A 14,853-nucleotide genomic window follows, 5' to 3' on the forward strand; every position below is an offset into this window, starting at 1 on the left:
TAAACACCATAAGCTTTGTGCATGGATTCAAGAACAGTACAAAATACATAAAAACATGAGATTTGGAATATCAGTAGTCTTTCTTAAAAATTCAGAAGTTGTTTGCTATCTGTAATTAAGTATAATAGGAAAACAATTTGTAAGATAGGACATTCTAGAAAAGAGGATCCGTGAAGTACTACTAATAAAACTACTAGCATCATATATTGGTTTGTGCAATAAACATGGTCCAAGTCTATGAGGTTGTTTCAGTTCAACAAATATTCCTGAGTTCCTACTATGTGTCAGTATCTAAGACTGTTGTGATGAATAAAACTTGACCCCTCTGGCTCAGTCAATTACAAGGAACCTAAGCAGCCTAATTATCACATAGATAATTTCAGGACAACTTGGAAAGTTAGGGTGATAAAAGAAGGTCAGAGCCTTGGGTGCTAGGGAATGGGAGTGAAGGCAGTTAAAGCCATAGGCTCTTATGCTGTTGATAGTCTCAGGAGGTATCTTTATCCCTTTTGACATTGTCTAGTTTAAGGTTTCCTGTTTGCTTAACTTGCAAATGGACTTATTTAAAGCACAAGGCTTGAATCTCTCCTCACTTCCATTTAAAAATACATCATAATTTATTATGATTGTAAGGGTGGTGCTAAGAAGATCCATTCAAGGTGAGAATGAATTTTAACAGGGTCTTTTTTCACAAGTAAAAAGTTTTTGGTTGTTTCTACTTAAAAAAAAAAAAAAAAACTTGCATCAAAATCCATGTAGCAACAAAGTTTCTTAAACCATGTGAGCCAAACAAGTGTTATTTCAAACTCTCCAAGCTCACATTTTACAAAAACAACCAAAGTTGATATACACTTTAGAACTGAAACTATCCTAAATGTTTTACAAGTATTAATTTATGTAATTCTCATAGCAATACTAAGAAATTGGTACTATTCTCTTCCTCCTTTTATAGATGAGGAAACTGAGGCATGGAGACTCAGTTTACGCAACCTCATATAGCTGGTCATGGCAGAGCTCACATTCCTGACTGTTATGATGTTAGGAGCTCAGTAACAGAGATGGTAAAGAGCAATGATACCAAAAGACACACATTAAAAAAAAAGATGACAGAATGAAGTCGTTAAAGAAATGCATTACTCTAAGAAATAGCCCCATTAAAAAGTAAAAAGAAAATGAAATCAAGTTCTCATATGTTAACATAACCCAGGAGTTTCAATACAAGGGAAATGTCCACTGTGACATTTCACAAAGTTAATACTTGGTTCAGTTTAGCTATACACTTTTTGATGACCCTGGAAAAAACACTGGATTGATAGTAAAATAGTGTATGCCTCTGACAGTCAGTGGTACTCAATAATGAAGGTCTCTGTCTTGTTATCTACATAAGAAAGCAATCTCAAAGAGTAATCACAATTAAAGTTTTAATCTTTTCTTAACTTCCAACTGCCAAGGTATCATCTGGTTTGCATCTTTAACCCTCTGAGTAAAGTAAATTAGATTAGCATTTCTTTGGGAAAATAGTGCAATACAAAATAACTGATATTTTCTAAAGAAAATGATTAAGGAGAACAAAGATTTAAGAATACGAATAAGAGAAATAAATTAAAAAAAAAACTTTTAATGGAAGTCAGCCACCTTTCTACAATGAGGAATTCTGCAACCTTATGAATTGTCCACGATGAAACTCCAGCACCCCATAATAATAGAGCATATTAGCACACAATACAATCTTATATTTCTGTTGCGCCCTTCATGCAAGCATCCCAGGGTGCTTTACAATCATTATGAGTTAAAATTAAAACTGAAGCACATACAATTCCTAATAGAATCATTTTAAAAATGCTAAACAGAACAAATAACTTTTAAGTCTAGATTTAAAAGTCCCAACAGCCAGAGCGTTCCTTGCTTCAATTGGCAACGAGCTGCAGAACCAGGGCTGTGGCTCTCTCCCGTTACGTTAAAGGCTCTCTTATGTTTTTTATCCTCAGAGCATGTTGTAATCAAGCAGTTCCCAATGAAAGAGGGAAAAATTGGGTGTGTATATCTGTTTGTTTTGATTATTCTTAACTTAGGGTGTTGTGGTTTTTTTTTTTTTTTTGTCTGTTTATGAGTTTGTTTGGGGCCCACATCTGACATGAAATAAAGCAGATTTTCAAAAGGAAATCCAGATAGAATCCAGCTTGAAATTTCAGTCATAATTGAGGGGGGGGAAATGCTCAAAAAAAGCCCTTGAAAACTAGTTCCATTTAACAAGAAAATTAGTTTGAGCATGATTTGGTTAAGTTTTTTTTTTTTTTTTTTTTTTAATAAATTAGAAAATAGCATTTAATAGGCTCTCTCTCAGATCATGTCTACTCCTAAGCCTCAGGAATATTTATTATTCTATGCATCAGGGAAAAAAAAGAGGGGCAATGCTCTCATGATATGGTAATTTTCTCTGCGTTAGTGATTCTGAGGTCAGAGGAAACATGTTCAGATCTAAAACAAGGCATAGGCAAAAATCTATTAAGTGAAAATGAAGTACTTCCACACTGTGAAGCACTCTCTAAATTGGCATGGCTTAAACTCTTTTATGTTTCACTATTGTGAAAAGATAGCGGCTATAAAATATTTTAGATCAATCTCTTTTAAGTTAGAGGCTTTATTAAGTTTGGCTTTTTTGATTAATACACGTGAAAGGTGACAGGAGAGCTGACATCAAGCTACTGTGGAATCCTTATGTGTCTCACTCAGCTAAAAGGAGCCTGAGACAGAATCAAAATGGAAAACCTGCGATTTGGAGGACTTTTTTTTTTTTTTTTGTAGATTAGATCTATCATAACATCAACCCAGAACAGACATCTAGAATGATATCATGACTGTCAAAAAGAAAGAAAGAGAGAAAAAATTATCTGGAATGAATAAACTTTTCAATTCACACAACTATTCACGTAAAATTGGCTTATCATTTACTGTATTTATCTCTCCACTAATACAACTGCTGAAAGTGGTAATAATATCCTATTTGTTATAAAGTACTTCAGTGCCTTTGCGTGTTGTAATCAAGCAGTTTCCAATGAAAGAGGGAAAAATTGGGTGTGTGTATCTGTCTGTTTTGATTATTCTTAACTTATTTGATTATTCTGACAAAACAAATATTCAAAATCTCAGATTCACATGGTCAGTAGGTTAAGGTTCGAGGAAAAAAAATCCTGCCATTCTAAAAAGGCAAGAAGATTGTCTATCAAGTTTTTCCTCAAGATACATGATGCTTAACAACGCGAGTTATAATTTTATGTTGGGAAGGGGTAAGTACAAGATCTTCCAAGCACATCTCAAACAGAAAACTTTTTAATTTTAAATGGAACTGCCAGTTATATCCTTTGTCCATCACATCAAGCCACTCTGATGACAAAGGTCTGCACTTTCAAACAGACCTGAGAAATCTGACTACCTACTGCTTCCAATAAAAATGCTTAACATTACCTCAGATCAAAAAAGAAGAAGAAAAAAAGGACTATTAATTCTGTTGTACCTCCTTATCTTGAGGACTGAGAGGATCGTGGAGAGAAGTGACAGCACAAGTTATACACATTCAAACCTTCTGGCCCCTCCCTGATGCTGGATTATCCAGCAGTGGGTCCCCATGGTCTAAATCACTTCCTCAGGCCCTAAATTAGGGGTCTGAAATATAATGGTGCAAGTCAATATATAAACAAGAAAACCAAAGACACAAAATGTAAGGCACATATGTCAAAGAAAATCTTCCATGTTCAAATAAATACAATTGGAAAACTAACCAGCAGCTATCAATACTCTAGAGAAATCAAAGTGCATTATGAAACATGGCAAATTAATCTGAAAAGGCCCCTTCCTTTTATTTTTAAATTTCCTTGGTGACCCAGGACACTTGGTTAAGCTCCCAGGCTCTGCCAATGACATCTTGCCCTTGTCCTTTACCACCAACAGAGCCACTGCCTTCACTTCAGCATCCTGGGCCTCAGCGTCCTCCTTTGAACAAAACTATCTACTTACAACTTAGAGTGATACAAGCACTATATACATCAAAAGCACTACATGAAAGTTAATCATGTATTATTATCCAACTATTAAGATGTGTTATCCTCATTATGACATAGGAAATTAGATGCCTGGCATAGCAGACTGTCAATACTCTTTGAGATTACTTTTTCAATACATATTTTTGAGTGAATAAATGTATGAATATGTGAATAAATTTCAGAGGTTAGTCACGCATATGAAATACAATAATATTCATAATGATGCTGGATATTCTCTTGAAAGAATGTGATTTTTAATATTTTTTTAAAACTTAAAGAAACATTTCTTCATAATTTTGGGACTGAAACAACAGTCCATTTTATTTTTAAGAAAAACACTTCCATAACAATAAATTGTTGCACCAGTATTATTTATAATACTGAAAAGTCAACTGAACATTTAGTTTATTATATGCATATAGAAATGACTGTCAAGTTTCAGAAAATCAACCTCATGCTAAGCTTCAGGAGGGCAGGCAGTTTCCTTTATTATCCGTTTTGCTAGTACTAATAAAAAAAATCGAACCTACATTAGATTCTCAGAAGCTGTCAGAGAAAGGAAAATTGAAAAATCACCTTTCTTAATATTACTTCTAAAAGAAATGTTTGGATTTAAGGTTATTTTACATATATTTTACTAATTGAAAATAAAATTGAGAAGTCTCACTCACTTGAGGACTTGGCTTGGAAATCTCTCTTCACCAAGTGAGAAATGAAATAGAAAATGATCCAATGCCTTAAAAAAAGTGAAAGTCGTGTGTGTGTGTGTGTGTGTGTATGTATGTGTGTGTGTGTGTGTGTGTGTGTGTGTTAAAGACGAGGAGGAAAGAAGGATACTGCAGATTAAAATCTCTGAGAAATATTGGACCTGAATATTTTTTAGAAAGAAAACATTAGGCTGTAGAAATAATAGCTGACCTTTTACTTGCAACAAAATGATCTATCCCTGTATCAGAATGTATATCTTTAGCCAAAGTTTAAATTCAATGTCTAAAACTCCAGGGAAAATTAACATCAAAATATAAATGTTTCACTATAAATTAAAATGTTGTCCTTTTTACCTCCTAATTTACCTCCCAAATCCAGAACTCTGAAAGTTTCCAACTACAGGCTTTCTTGTCCCCAAATCAGACTTTGTTTTCTCCTACTCGGTTGCAGTTTAGAATACGACATCCAACTTATCTAACCACATCCACTGAAAAAAGCTAAAGCAACAACAAAACACCCAACCTCAGATCTATAATGAACTAAGCAGTTTTTTTTTTTTTATGTCTTAGAACATTTCATAAAAATAAACAAACGCATGATACACAGAACTTAAACACACGTCAATCTATTTGGGCAGATTTATGATAGGAAAGTAATAGCAGAAATAAAGGTATGGGTTTTAAATCAAACTACATACCCACTTATGGAATTTCTGCTGCAGAAAACCTTGCAAATATTAGCAAAGAAAACATAAGTATTGCACCAAAACATAAGTATCCATTATAAAATCAACACTTCAAGATTTACCATGGGGCAAGGACACAGACTTGGCAAATTAGGACTTTGGGGTCAGTCATTAACCAGCACCTTCACTTTAATCTCTAGGGACACTAGCTCCTTTGATTGTCAAAGGAGGAGCCTAGGAAGGATAATCCCTTCTAATTCTAAGACTCCAAGTCCAACTGGACACTTGCTTAGCAAGTGTCAGACAATCCTCCTAAGAGTGTTGGAGGCAGGGGGTGTTGAACACCCAGACAAATTCCTTGTGATTTCCCATTCCATTCCCTCCATCTCATCCTCTGGTCTCTGGAGGGACTCTACCTGCCCACAAAGTTGACTTTCTGCTGAATGTAACATTCAGGGAGCCTGTAGCCATTCTTGCTCCTAAAGTATTTTATTACATTAAACAAAACCAAACCTTTAACATACAGTAAAATGTGAATACTGAATTTTATGCTGAAATTTCTCACATGAGTGAATAACAAAACTCTGTGGGAGAAGTAAAGCCATCTCATAGCATTTCTTGGTATTGAGTTCCATTCTGCACAAGAGTAAGGCAATATTTATTTTTCACCATTATATCTACATCATCAAATCTCAAACAGGAGAAACAGTGATTTCATCAAAGTCACTATACATTTTGGGTTTAGGCCTTAGAAAGCCTGTATCGCTCATGTTAATAATCATCTCTCGTTTTAAAAAATATAATGGAGAAGTAAATGGAAAATAATTTGTAGTGGAAATACTCCAAGTATTAGATTCATGAATTCATTCTAAAAAATAAGCAGAAGATGATGCAGCAAAATATAAATTTAAAATACAAAAAGTCCCCTCATTTAGAAAAGCTGCTTTTTTTTCAAAATATTAAATGCTAAAATAATTAAATGCTAAAAAATTTTCAAAATTTAGCCATTGCTAAAATTTGATTTCTTTTTCCCGTTTTTTCTTTTCTTTCTTTCTTTCTTTTTTTTTTAAGAAAGGAAGACTGTAATAATAACTCACATTGAAATTTCAGCCTAGTTCCATCACTGAATTATTAGGGTGGGGTCTTCAGCTACACAAGGTTATGTGTTCTTCCCAATGCCTCTTGAAAGAAATTCACCAACATATGACTTCAAAACCAAGTCCTAAATTTCATTTTGTCATTCTGTTTAAAATTGTCTGCATTCAATTCATTTTCCATGATCACATCAAGTAAATTCACAATTATATTCATAAGCAACAGTAAGGCAGAATTTACTGGCTGAATGTTGGTGCCATTTAACAAGTAATTCTCCCTTATACTATCAATAAATATTAGTATTAGCATCCTCTTCTCCAGCTCATAGTAGATGCCTTAAGTCTATAAATTTACTTCTAAGATCAATGGGATATTTAGTAACATGAAGACACATGAGATTCCTATACTGGATGCCTACATTATATTTGAACTCTGAGTTAAAATAACAACAACAACAAAGTTTAGTCCTAGGTCATTTCAAATGTCCATATGCTAATAATCAAGTGACTTGTTATCTGGAGTTGTCTGTAAAATACTCCAGAAGAGTCACCCTGTTTCATTATGTCATCCTTTTGGTTAAGTCCAATTAATTAATTTAAATTATTCTTATTTGATGGTTATAGATTCATGTGCTATCTATTACAAGGGTCAGAGAGGCAAGATAAAAACAGATTAGTTGAAGGTGTAACTGAATTAACAGACAAAAAATTGTTTGCTCTAAATTGCAAGAAAGGGATATTTAACATACACAGAAAATATTTAATCTGTGGCTACAGCTTAATTTAGAATTTGCCACATCCTAAAATTGCTAATGAACATCAAAACAATGTTGTAGGACTCATGTTGCACACCTGAAATGCATGGAGTCTCCATGAAACAGCAGCACAAAAGCCCACAAGCTTCCTTCCAAAGGTACTCAGTAATCTTCATGAGCTTTACGTTAAATATACATCTGCTACTCAGGTTATAGTAGAAATATACTTTGAGTCTCTTTCAACTGCAGAAATGTTGACAGCAGAGTCATACAATTCAAGTCAAATGACTAACAGACTAATATTCAGAATTCCATTTTAAACTTGAATTAAAATAAAACTTAAAAATCTAGTTAGACCAGCACTATTATACCATATATCATGAAATGACCTTAAAATGGGTTTGGGCACTGAGGGACAGAATTATAACACATTAATAGTGACCGTGTAAGCAGACTATAAAGAACAGGCCCACAGCATTCTTTTTCTTTTCTTCTTATCTGAAATCATCAGAGAATTATAAAAATTATGTTTGGTTTTTAATCTGGAAGCAAGGGTAGTCCCTACCTAGAGTTTTAGTTACCCTCCACAAACATTCATTCCAAAATGAATAGTATAATAATAATAATAATATCAGTCTCATTTCAAAAATCACTAATGGTATAATAGGCATCTCTGAAGGGGTGGGGGGAGATCCTGTTTTACCCCGCAACCCCCCAAAAAAGATACAAAACTGGCTATAAAATCCCAATGAGCAATAACTAATTTGACCTTTTGATCCAGGAAAGAGATTTCTGTTCTTATTTTTATAATTATTTTTACTAAATACTTCCTTTTCCATTTCTGTGCAATGAACTAAAGTGCCAATAACTGTACTCTTTACTCAGAGAGCATGGTGAAGTTCTGCATGTTAACAATGACAGTCATTCCCATGCAGCTCTGAGGAAATCTTACCACCTTGACTCTTCCTTAAAAAGGGCACTCCAGAGAATATATAGCTACCATGCTCAGAGCACTCAGGAGATGAATTTAAAAACTAGCTAGCAGAGTATTGGACTCAAATGTTTTTCCTATAAAGGCTCTGTGATCAGAATGAATCAGGAATATTTTAAAAGGTCACCCATGGTCAAGTCACTTGGCATTTTTTGGCACATTCCTGCTTCAGGTACCAGTTGCTTTAAACTGTGGAACCCCAGCACACCTCCAGTCGAGGCTTCCCAAGACGCCTTATTATTCATCACATGCTATGCTAAGTACCTGTGAAAGGGGGCACTCCTTGGCCAACGAACTCTGATTCATATCTTTCAGTAAGTCCTTCAGAGCATTCCTTACTGTGGTGTGCGACCATTGTTCGGGAGGCAAGTCTTCTAGTTTGGGGCAACTATTTGAGACATAGATTAGAAAGGGGATTATTACAAGATTGCATCCCGCTGCAGAACATTCCTTTAAGACAGACAGATTTCATTTTGCGCATCAAACAGATGCATCTGGAGATTGCTCTCGGTCTCCTGATTGTTCCGATTAGTTAATTACTTTATACAACACATCTGCTGTATCGATGCATGAATTATACATCAGCTGCCTGTGGTGGCTATTTTTTCATGTTACTTCTACCTTCCTGCTCTGATGCGCTTGGGAAGACAATTTAAGGTGTACTGCTTTCTCACGAGCCACCGTGAAAAGCATTAACGTATTAACTGATTTCCTTTCATTACTCTGTTCATACGAACTAAAATGGAAAAAAATATATAAATAAATAAGATCGAAGCAATAGTGAATAAGGCATTCTTTCACAAAATGTACACAGATGGCACTGCTCATGATATGCAAAAATATTTTTTTCTTAAGTAAACTTTATGTAAAATGCCTTCTTGTAATGCATCATTTAATTGACTAAATGTTAAAAAAAAAAAAAGTCCTGCCTTTTGATAACCTGCAAAAACCTACAAATTTGGGGAGAGGTGTTATACACTGAAGTTAAGGAAAAAAGCAGAAGGAGTTAAGGTAAAAAAAAAAAATCAATCTGGATTAATGTTTCTGAAATTCAGGTTAAATAAAAACAGAAGACTGCCCAGAGATGCTTTATTTCAAAAGACCAGGTAAAGAGAATATTTTGCCCTAGAATCGCTGCCTTGACTCACCTGTGTAACTGAATTTTCAATGTGACCACATGATACACATCTTGAAGCATATCTGCTACCGTAGCATCAGGGGCATCTGTCACATAAGACAGTGGAACTGGATTCCACTTTCCAACCTGGATTAGCCCTATTCCAGATAAAGAGAATATGTCACTGAATATTTTACTCTCAGATAATATATCTAGTTGAAGTTTTTTTTTTTTCCTCCATTGCCCCCACCACAAGCAATATTGTTATTTCTGTTTGAATGATTCCCTTCCCTCTAAAAGGCAGGTCAATGAAAATATTCACAGCTTAGCTTTCCAAATCGTGAAATTATGTAAATGACTATAGGGTTGTTTATTATTTTGGAAATAAAACCCCATCAATAAAACCTATGCATAAGGCCACATTTTCCTAACTTAAAGAAAGTTCTAATAAGACATAGCCGAACCAGTTCTAAATGGCTTTACGATTTAGATAAGATTCTCTATTGCAGTGGGAATCAGCATTGAAAAATACTTTACAGCCCATAAAACCATCAGAAACAGAATAAAAGAAACAGAACTAGATATTCAGTCATAAATGCAAATTGACTCTCAACAGTCCATCTGCTCAAATACGCTCCTCACTTCCTTGTGGGTCCTCAGTGGAGCAGATTATTAAGGTCAATAAGCATACTAATGATTCAGCTGAAGTAATTTAAAAAAAAAATCTACCTCGACATTCCACATGAGCAAAATGTGTGTTAACTAAACCAAACTGAATTAAGCCAATTTTTTAAAGTCACAGTCTATAAGGAAGCAATGTAAAACACAGGCTACAGTTATCTGAATAAAAATATTCACTGCTTTCTCTTCGAGGTAAACAAAGGATGCCAAGCAATTTTTCCAACCCCACGTATGCATTATTTACCTTTGGCCTGGGCAGCAGAGCTATGTGAATAACCTAGAGACAGCAATGCCATTTCTATCAGCTGGTTGAAAAGCATATCCTTTCTCACCAACACAAATTCCGCATGCTCCTCCTTGCAATCATATTCAATGGCGTTTTCATAATGTTCTACCACGCAGAAAACTGGTAGCATGGTTCCTATCAAAAAGGCAGAGAAAAAGAGACAGAAAACAACAATTTTCAGAAATACAGTCTAGGGGGAGGAAAACCTAAGCTATGAAAACAAATCTTCACAACAGTGAGAAGAGTCTGTGCTTCCAAGGCAGACTGGGCAGAAAAATGCAGGCACACACACACATATAAATATATATAATCTTTTCTTAAGTTGTAGGAGAAATATTCAAATAGAATGTGAACTTGGTCCTAAGATAACTTGGTCCCTGCTCTAATTTTAACAGTGCATTTTCCAAAAGCAATGAATGCAGAATTACCTTTTTGATCAAATAATAATGCTGACAAGAGAGAAATAAGTGTGTCTTATCTCATTTGCTGAGTAGTTTACAGTATGCAAACAACTCGCTGCAGTTGTCTGAACCCACCTTCTTGCTGCCTACATGCTTTTGTTAATAATAAACTTTTCCTGTTTGTGTCCAAACAAATTATCTTTGACTATAAAATGATCATTTTCTTGTTTCTTGAGATATTTACTCCCACTGGTTCCATAAAAGAAACAAAAAACCAAACTGATACTTCTAACATGTAATTTCAATATGTGCACCATGTAGATAAATAACATTTACTTTTGTGACTACTCATTTCATCTACCTGACTAAAAAAGACACTATGCTGACCTTAAGTCTTTAAAATTAACTATCTCAGTAGATATGATAAAAATGAGAAAGAGAAAAGGAAACTGGCCTCATCAGGGTATATTAGGATCAAGGAATCTGCATGGATTTGATGTGCTCTCTCCTAGTTTACTTTAATCCAGTGTAATAACTCAGTAGCCAAATGATTAATAAGCACAGACCATACCACTGTTAGAAAAGAGGCTTGTTCCAGAAACTGAAATTATCAACTGCTGTAGTTCTCAAGGTGTTTATGCAGTGCACTATCAGACCTCCAATGATAACAGAAAAGGGTTAAAAACAGATGCGTCTGAACTGTACTGTGGCAAACTGCCAGGAGGGTATCATCTTTAGCATAAATGATGACACGGGTTACTTTAACAGGGCACCCAGGATCCCCAATTAGTCCTACAACATCCATGCCTGTATAAGCTCTCTGTCCTCTGGACTTGCAGAATCCTACCAACTTCTGAAGATACCTAGTGCATACCAACCGTCGCTGAAAATCAGGATTTCCTACTGACACCAGAGAGGCCCTTTACAAATTCTCTATTTGCTTGTTTCTGATGAACAAAAGCCGGCAATAAAACAGCTACATTTTTCCACATGTGTGTCTTCACCAAAGCTTTAGTGAACTGTTCACAAGAGATTCTAGCCCTGACAAATAAACCCCTTTAGGTTTACTTAGAAAAGCTCACAAACTCATTCGGAAGTACCAACAGGCAAGGCATGAAAAACAAGCCGCAGAGCTTGCCAATATTCTTGTCATTCATTCAGCTGTTTTATACCAGAGAGAGAACCCGTCAGGGATCAGAAGACGGCTTGGGAAGACCACAGCAAAAATAGCAATATGCAAACTGGTGATTTCTTCCTTGGCTTGAAGGTATTTTGGCAAAATCTCCTAAACAAATGAAAATATTCAACCCCTTTTTCCTAGTAGTGCTTTCTCATCTCAGCCACAATTTTTATCTAGCACCTGTCAAACAGAAACCATGCACATGAAAAATAAGATGATGGTGCGGGGGGTGGGGGGAACCACCAAAAGGCTTTAGTAATTTCGTTATTTGGATTTAGCACAGACTTTTCTACAATTAAAATGCATTTTAAAATAAGTCATTCTGAATACATTTTTCAAAAAGCATTTGAGTAGGAAGTGAAATTACTATACTGTGGTTCCTCCTCCCTCTGTGATGTCTTCAAAGAGTTGGTTTAGTATGACAAAAAGATATACATTGATTTTTCCTCTTATGGCATGAAATAGATGTGTTCTACTACATGCTGCTTCTCAGACCTATGAAAAAATTCCGCAGACCCATGACATAACTGTAGGCTTTTCGAACTATTAAGAGATACTGGATATACTTTGTATTTTACTGATCACATTCACAGGCACCTTTATAGATAATAAAGGTGGCTATAGATAAAGCAACAGTAGTATCATCTAATTACAAATCTAGCTGCTAAATCTTCTAGCAAACTGTCACGGTTACCCTCCTGTTACTGGGAGTAATGCTAAACAGGAGCCTTCTCTGAACTGTCTGATTATTCGTGCTAGTGTTTGGCAAGACTTCCAACTACAGCAACTTCATAACCTTCCAGCATTAAAAGGGGAGAGCACTGGTCACTGCTGAATGCTAAAAATACCACATGATTTAAACCTGAAGGCAGTCTTAGAAGCTTTTGCTGAAGGTTTATGAGCCTGTGTAAACAGCACGTCTGCCATAAGGAGCAGTGAAGTCTGTAGAATCCTTGTCTAAAACTGTCCTGGCATTAAAGTTTGCTGTGCAAATATCACATAATACCAGAGACAGCTGAAATCTCCTATTTAGGAATTTATGGAACTTATATGTTTGCAGGCGTCAGAAAGTCTTTTTTATAGAGCCCCAGTGCTTCACAGTACAATATTAATGCACTCTGTTTGAAAAGCTGTAATAAATTATATTTTTAATGCTCTTACCCTGGCTTTCTTAAGATGCATACATTCTTGGCAAACAATCAATAAATAGGGTAATCATAAGTAGAGGCCAAAGAATTTGCTGAAGTGCTGTTTTTCCATTTTTAATAGATAAAGATCTAACAATACGGACTGCTGTGTCTGTTCATTTCAGGATCAATATATTCTTTGTTTTCGCCAAACCAAGAAAAAATAAATGATTGTATGATAAATGTTATGCATCAAACACAATGAAATTCCTCTGCCTTCTAACTTTATCTACTTAATATTCCTGGTTGCTAAAAGATGGCATTTTTATCCTTTGCTTAGCAGATGTAAGGAAAATCTGATTCTTATACATGTTATTCATAGACCAAATAAAGACCCTTATGAAGCACATACATAATACCTCCATAGGCACTGCTTTACTGGAACAACAATGTCAAACACAAAGTTGTTAAACTTCATCAATTTAATACTGGTAGAAAAAGAGTCATGCAGGCTTGCACATCTTCTCTTTATAAACTTGCCTAAATCTGCCCTTCCTTTACCCAAAATACCCAAACATAGCCAAAATTTTAAAACCAGAATCATCAGGTTTTTTACTGCTAAATAATGAGTTTGCTCTTCAGAAAATAAACCACAAAAATGACATCACCAAACTTTTATATCATCTTATGTAAGATTTCCATGATCTCTGAAATTGCCTTACAACTACTAATCCTATGAAAAGCTAGGGCGGTCCTCAAACAACCTAAGTGTCCTACTCTTCATCAGGGTTAGTTTAAGCAACAGCCACCTACATAGTCTTTATGACAGGAACACCTTATAAATGGACACTTGTGTAAACTAAGACTATTATATTTAATTCCTTAAATCCTTATCATCCAAAAAAGTCCAATGATTCCAACCTTCAATACAGTCAGAGGCTCCACCCAGGAATTGAGCATACACTTTCAACACATGATTGACATTACAACCCAGAATGTAACTCATTTCAGATCAGAAAGAATCCAGGAAAAGAATACACCAGTACCCCGACACAGTGACCTTGTGTAGACACCGGAGCTTGCAGCTTTCCAGGATTTGGCTCCAAAGTATTTACCTTTCCTAAGGTTGGTTTTCATCAGATGGCCCGAGTGTTTTAAAGGCACTCCCTGCATTTTTGCACCTGTACTCCCAAGCCTTCCTCTTCCTAGTGGGCTCCCGTTCTGCTCCAGGCGGGCAATCTTGGCTGGTGGACCCTTCGGATCGCTTACATTGTTAGACATTTCTGAATGTTCTTTCCCCTGAGTTGCCTCGTTCAAATGATCCATACTCAGTCACTGTCTAAAGATCACCTGCCAGAATTTAAAAAGAAGACATGTTACAATTGGATGGGGGTCTGTGCCTATACATGTGTCCAACATAGATGTTTTATCTCTAAACATTTCTCTCCACAAATGTATTTATAAAATTGCTTACCCTATATAAAATATAGATGTTACTACATTTCTAGATGACAGCAGTACATTTCTATTCAAGTTAATAGAACAATTTGTGGAAATCGTACCAACACACATGAATAAAAAGATAATGTGGCATCCATAAACACAACTAAAAGCAAGAAAAATGGGCTTACTTTTAAAACAAGAATAAATACAAGCTGAAAAGAATAACAAGTTATATTTATGTGGTCCCAATTTTAAAAATTACAAACTTATAACAGCAACATTATCACAGGAAAGATGATCACAGTCTAAAATATTAAATTTAATGCACGTGTTTATAGTTTTACA

The 14,853-nt window shown here is 35.3% G+C and overlaps 1 protein-coding gene across 10 annotated transcripts in view; it reads right to left on the reverse strand.

The window, feature by feature from the left end:
* Positions 1 to 14,853, reverse strand: part of Satb1 (SATB homeobox 1) — a 95,609-nt gene that overhangs the window by 57,231 nt on the left and 23,525 nt on the right. For all 10 annotated transcript variants that reach the window (XM_046422701.2, XM_046422702.2, XM_058572207.1 and 7 more), the window contains 4 exons: positions 14,181 to 14,415; positions 10,316 to 10,492; positions 9,422 to 9,548; positions 8,538 to 8,661 (listed from right to left, as the gene is read on the reverse strand). In XM_046422701.2, coding sequence (XP_046278657.1) covers positions 8,538 to 8,661; positions 9,422 to 9,548; positions 10,316 to 10,492; positions 14,181 to 14,391 — 639 coding nt within the window. In that variant the 5' untranslated portion in view covers positions 14,392 to 14,415. The remainder of the gene's footprint in view (positions 1 to 8,537; positions 8,662 to 9,421; positions 9,549 to 10,315; positions 10,493 to 14,180; positions 14,416 to 14,853) is intronic.

Source organism: Marmota monax, unplaced genomic scaffold (genome assembly GCF_021218885.2).
Source record: "Marmota monax isolate L192 unplaced genomic scaffold, Marmota_monax_Labrador192_F-V1.1 WCK01_AAM20220418_F8-fsc00278, whole genome shotgun sequence".
Lineage (NCBI taxonomy): Eukaryota > Metazoa > Chordata > Mammalia > Rodentia > Sciuridae > Marmota > Marmota monax.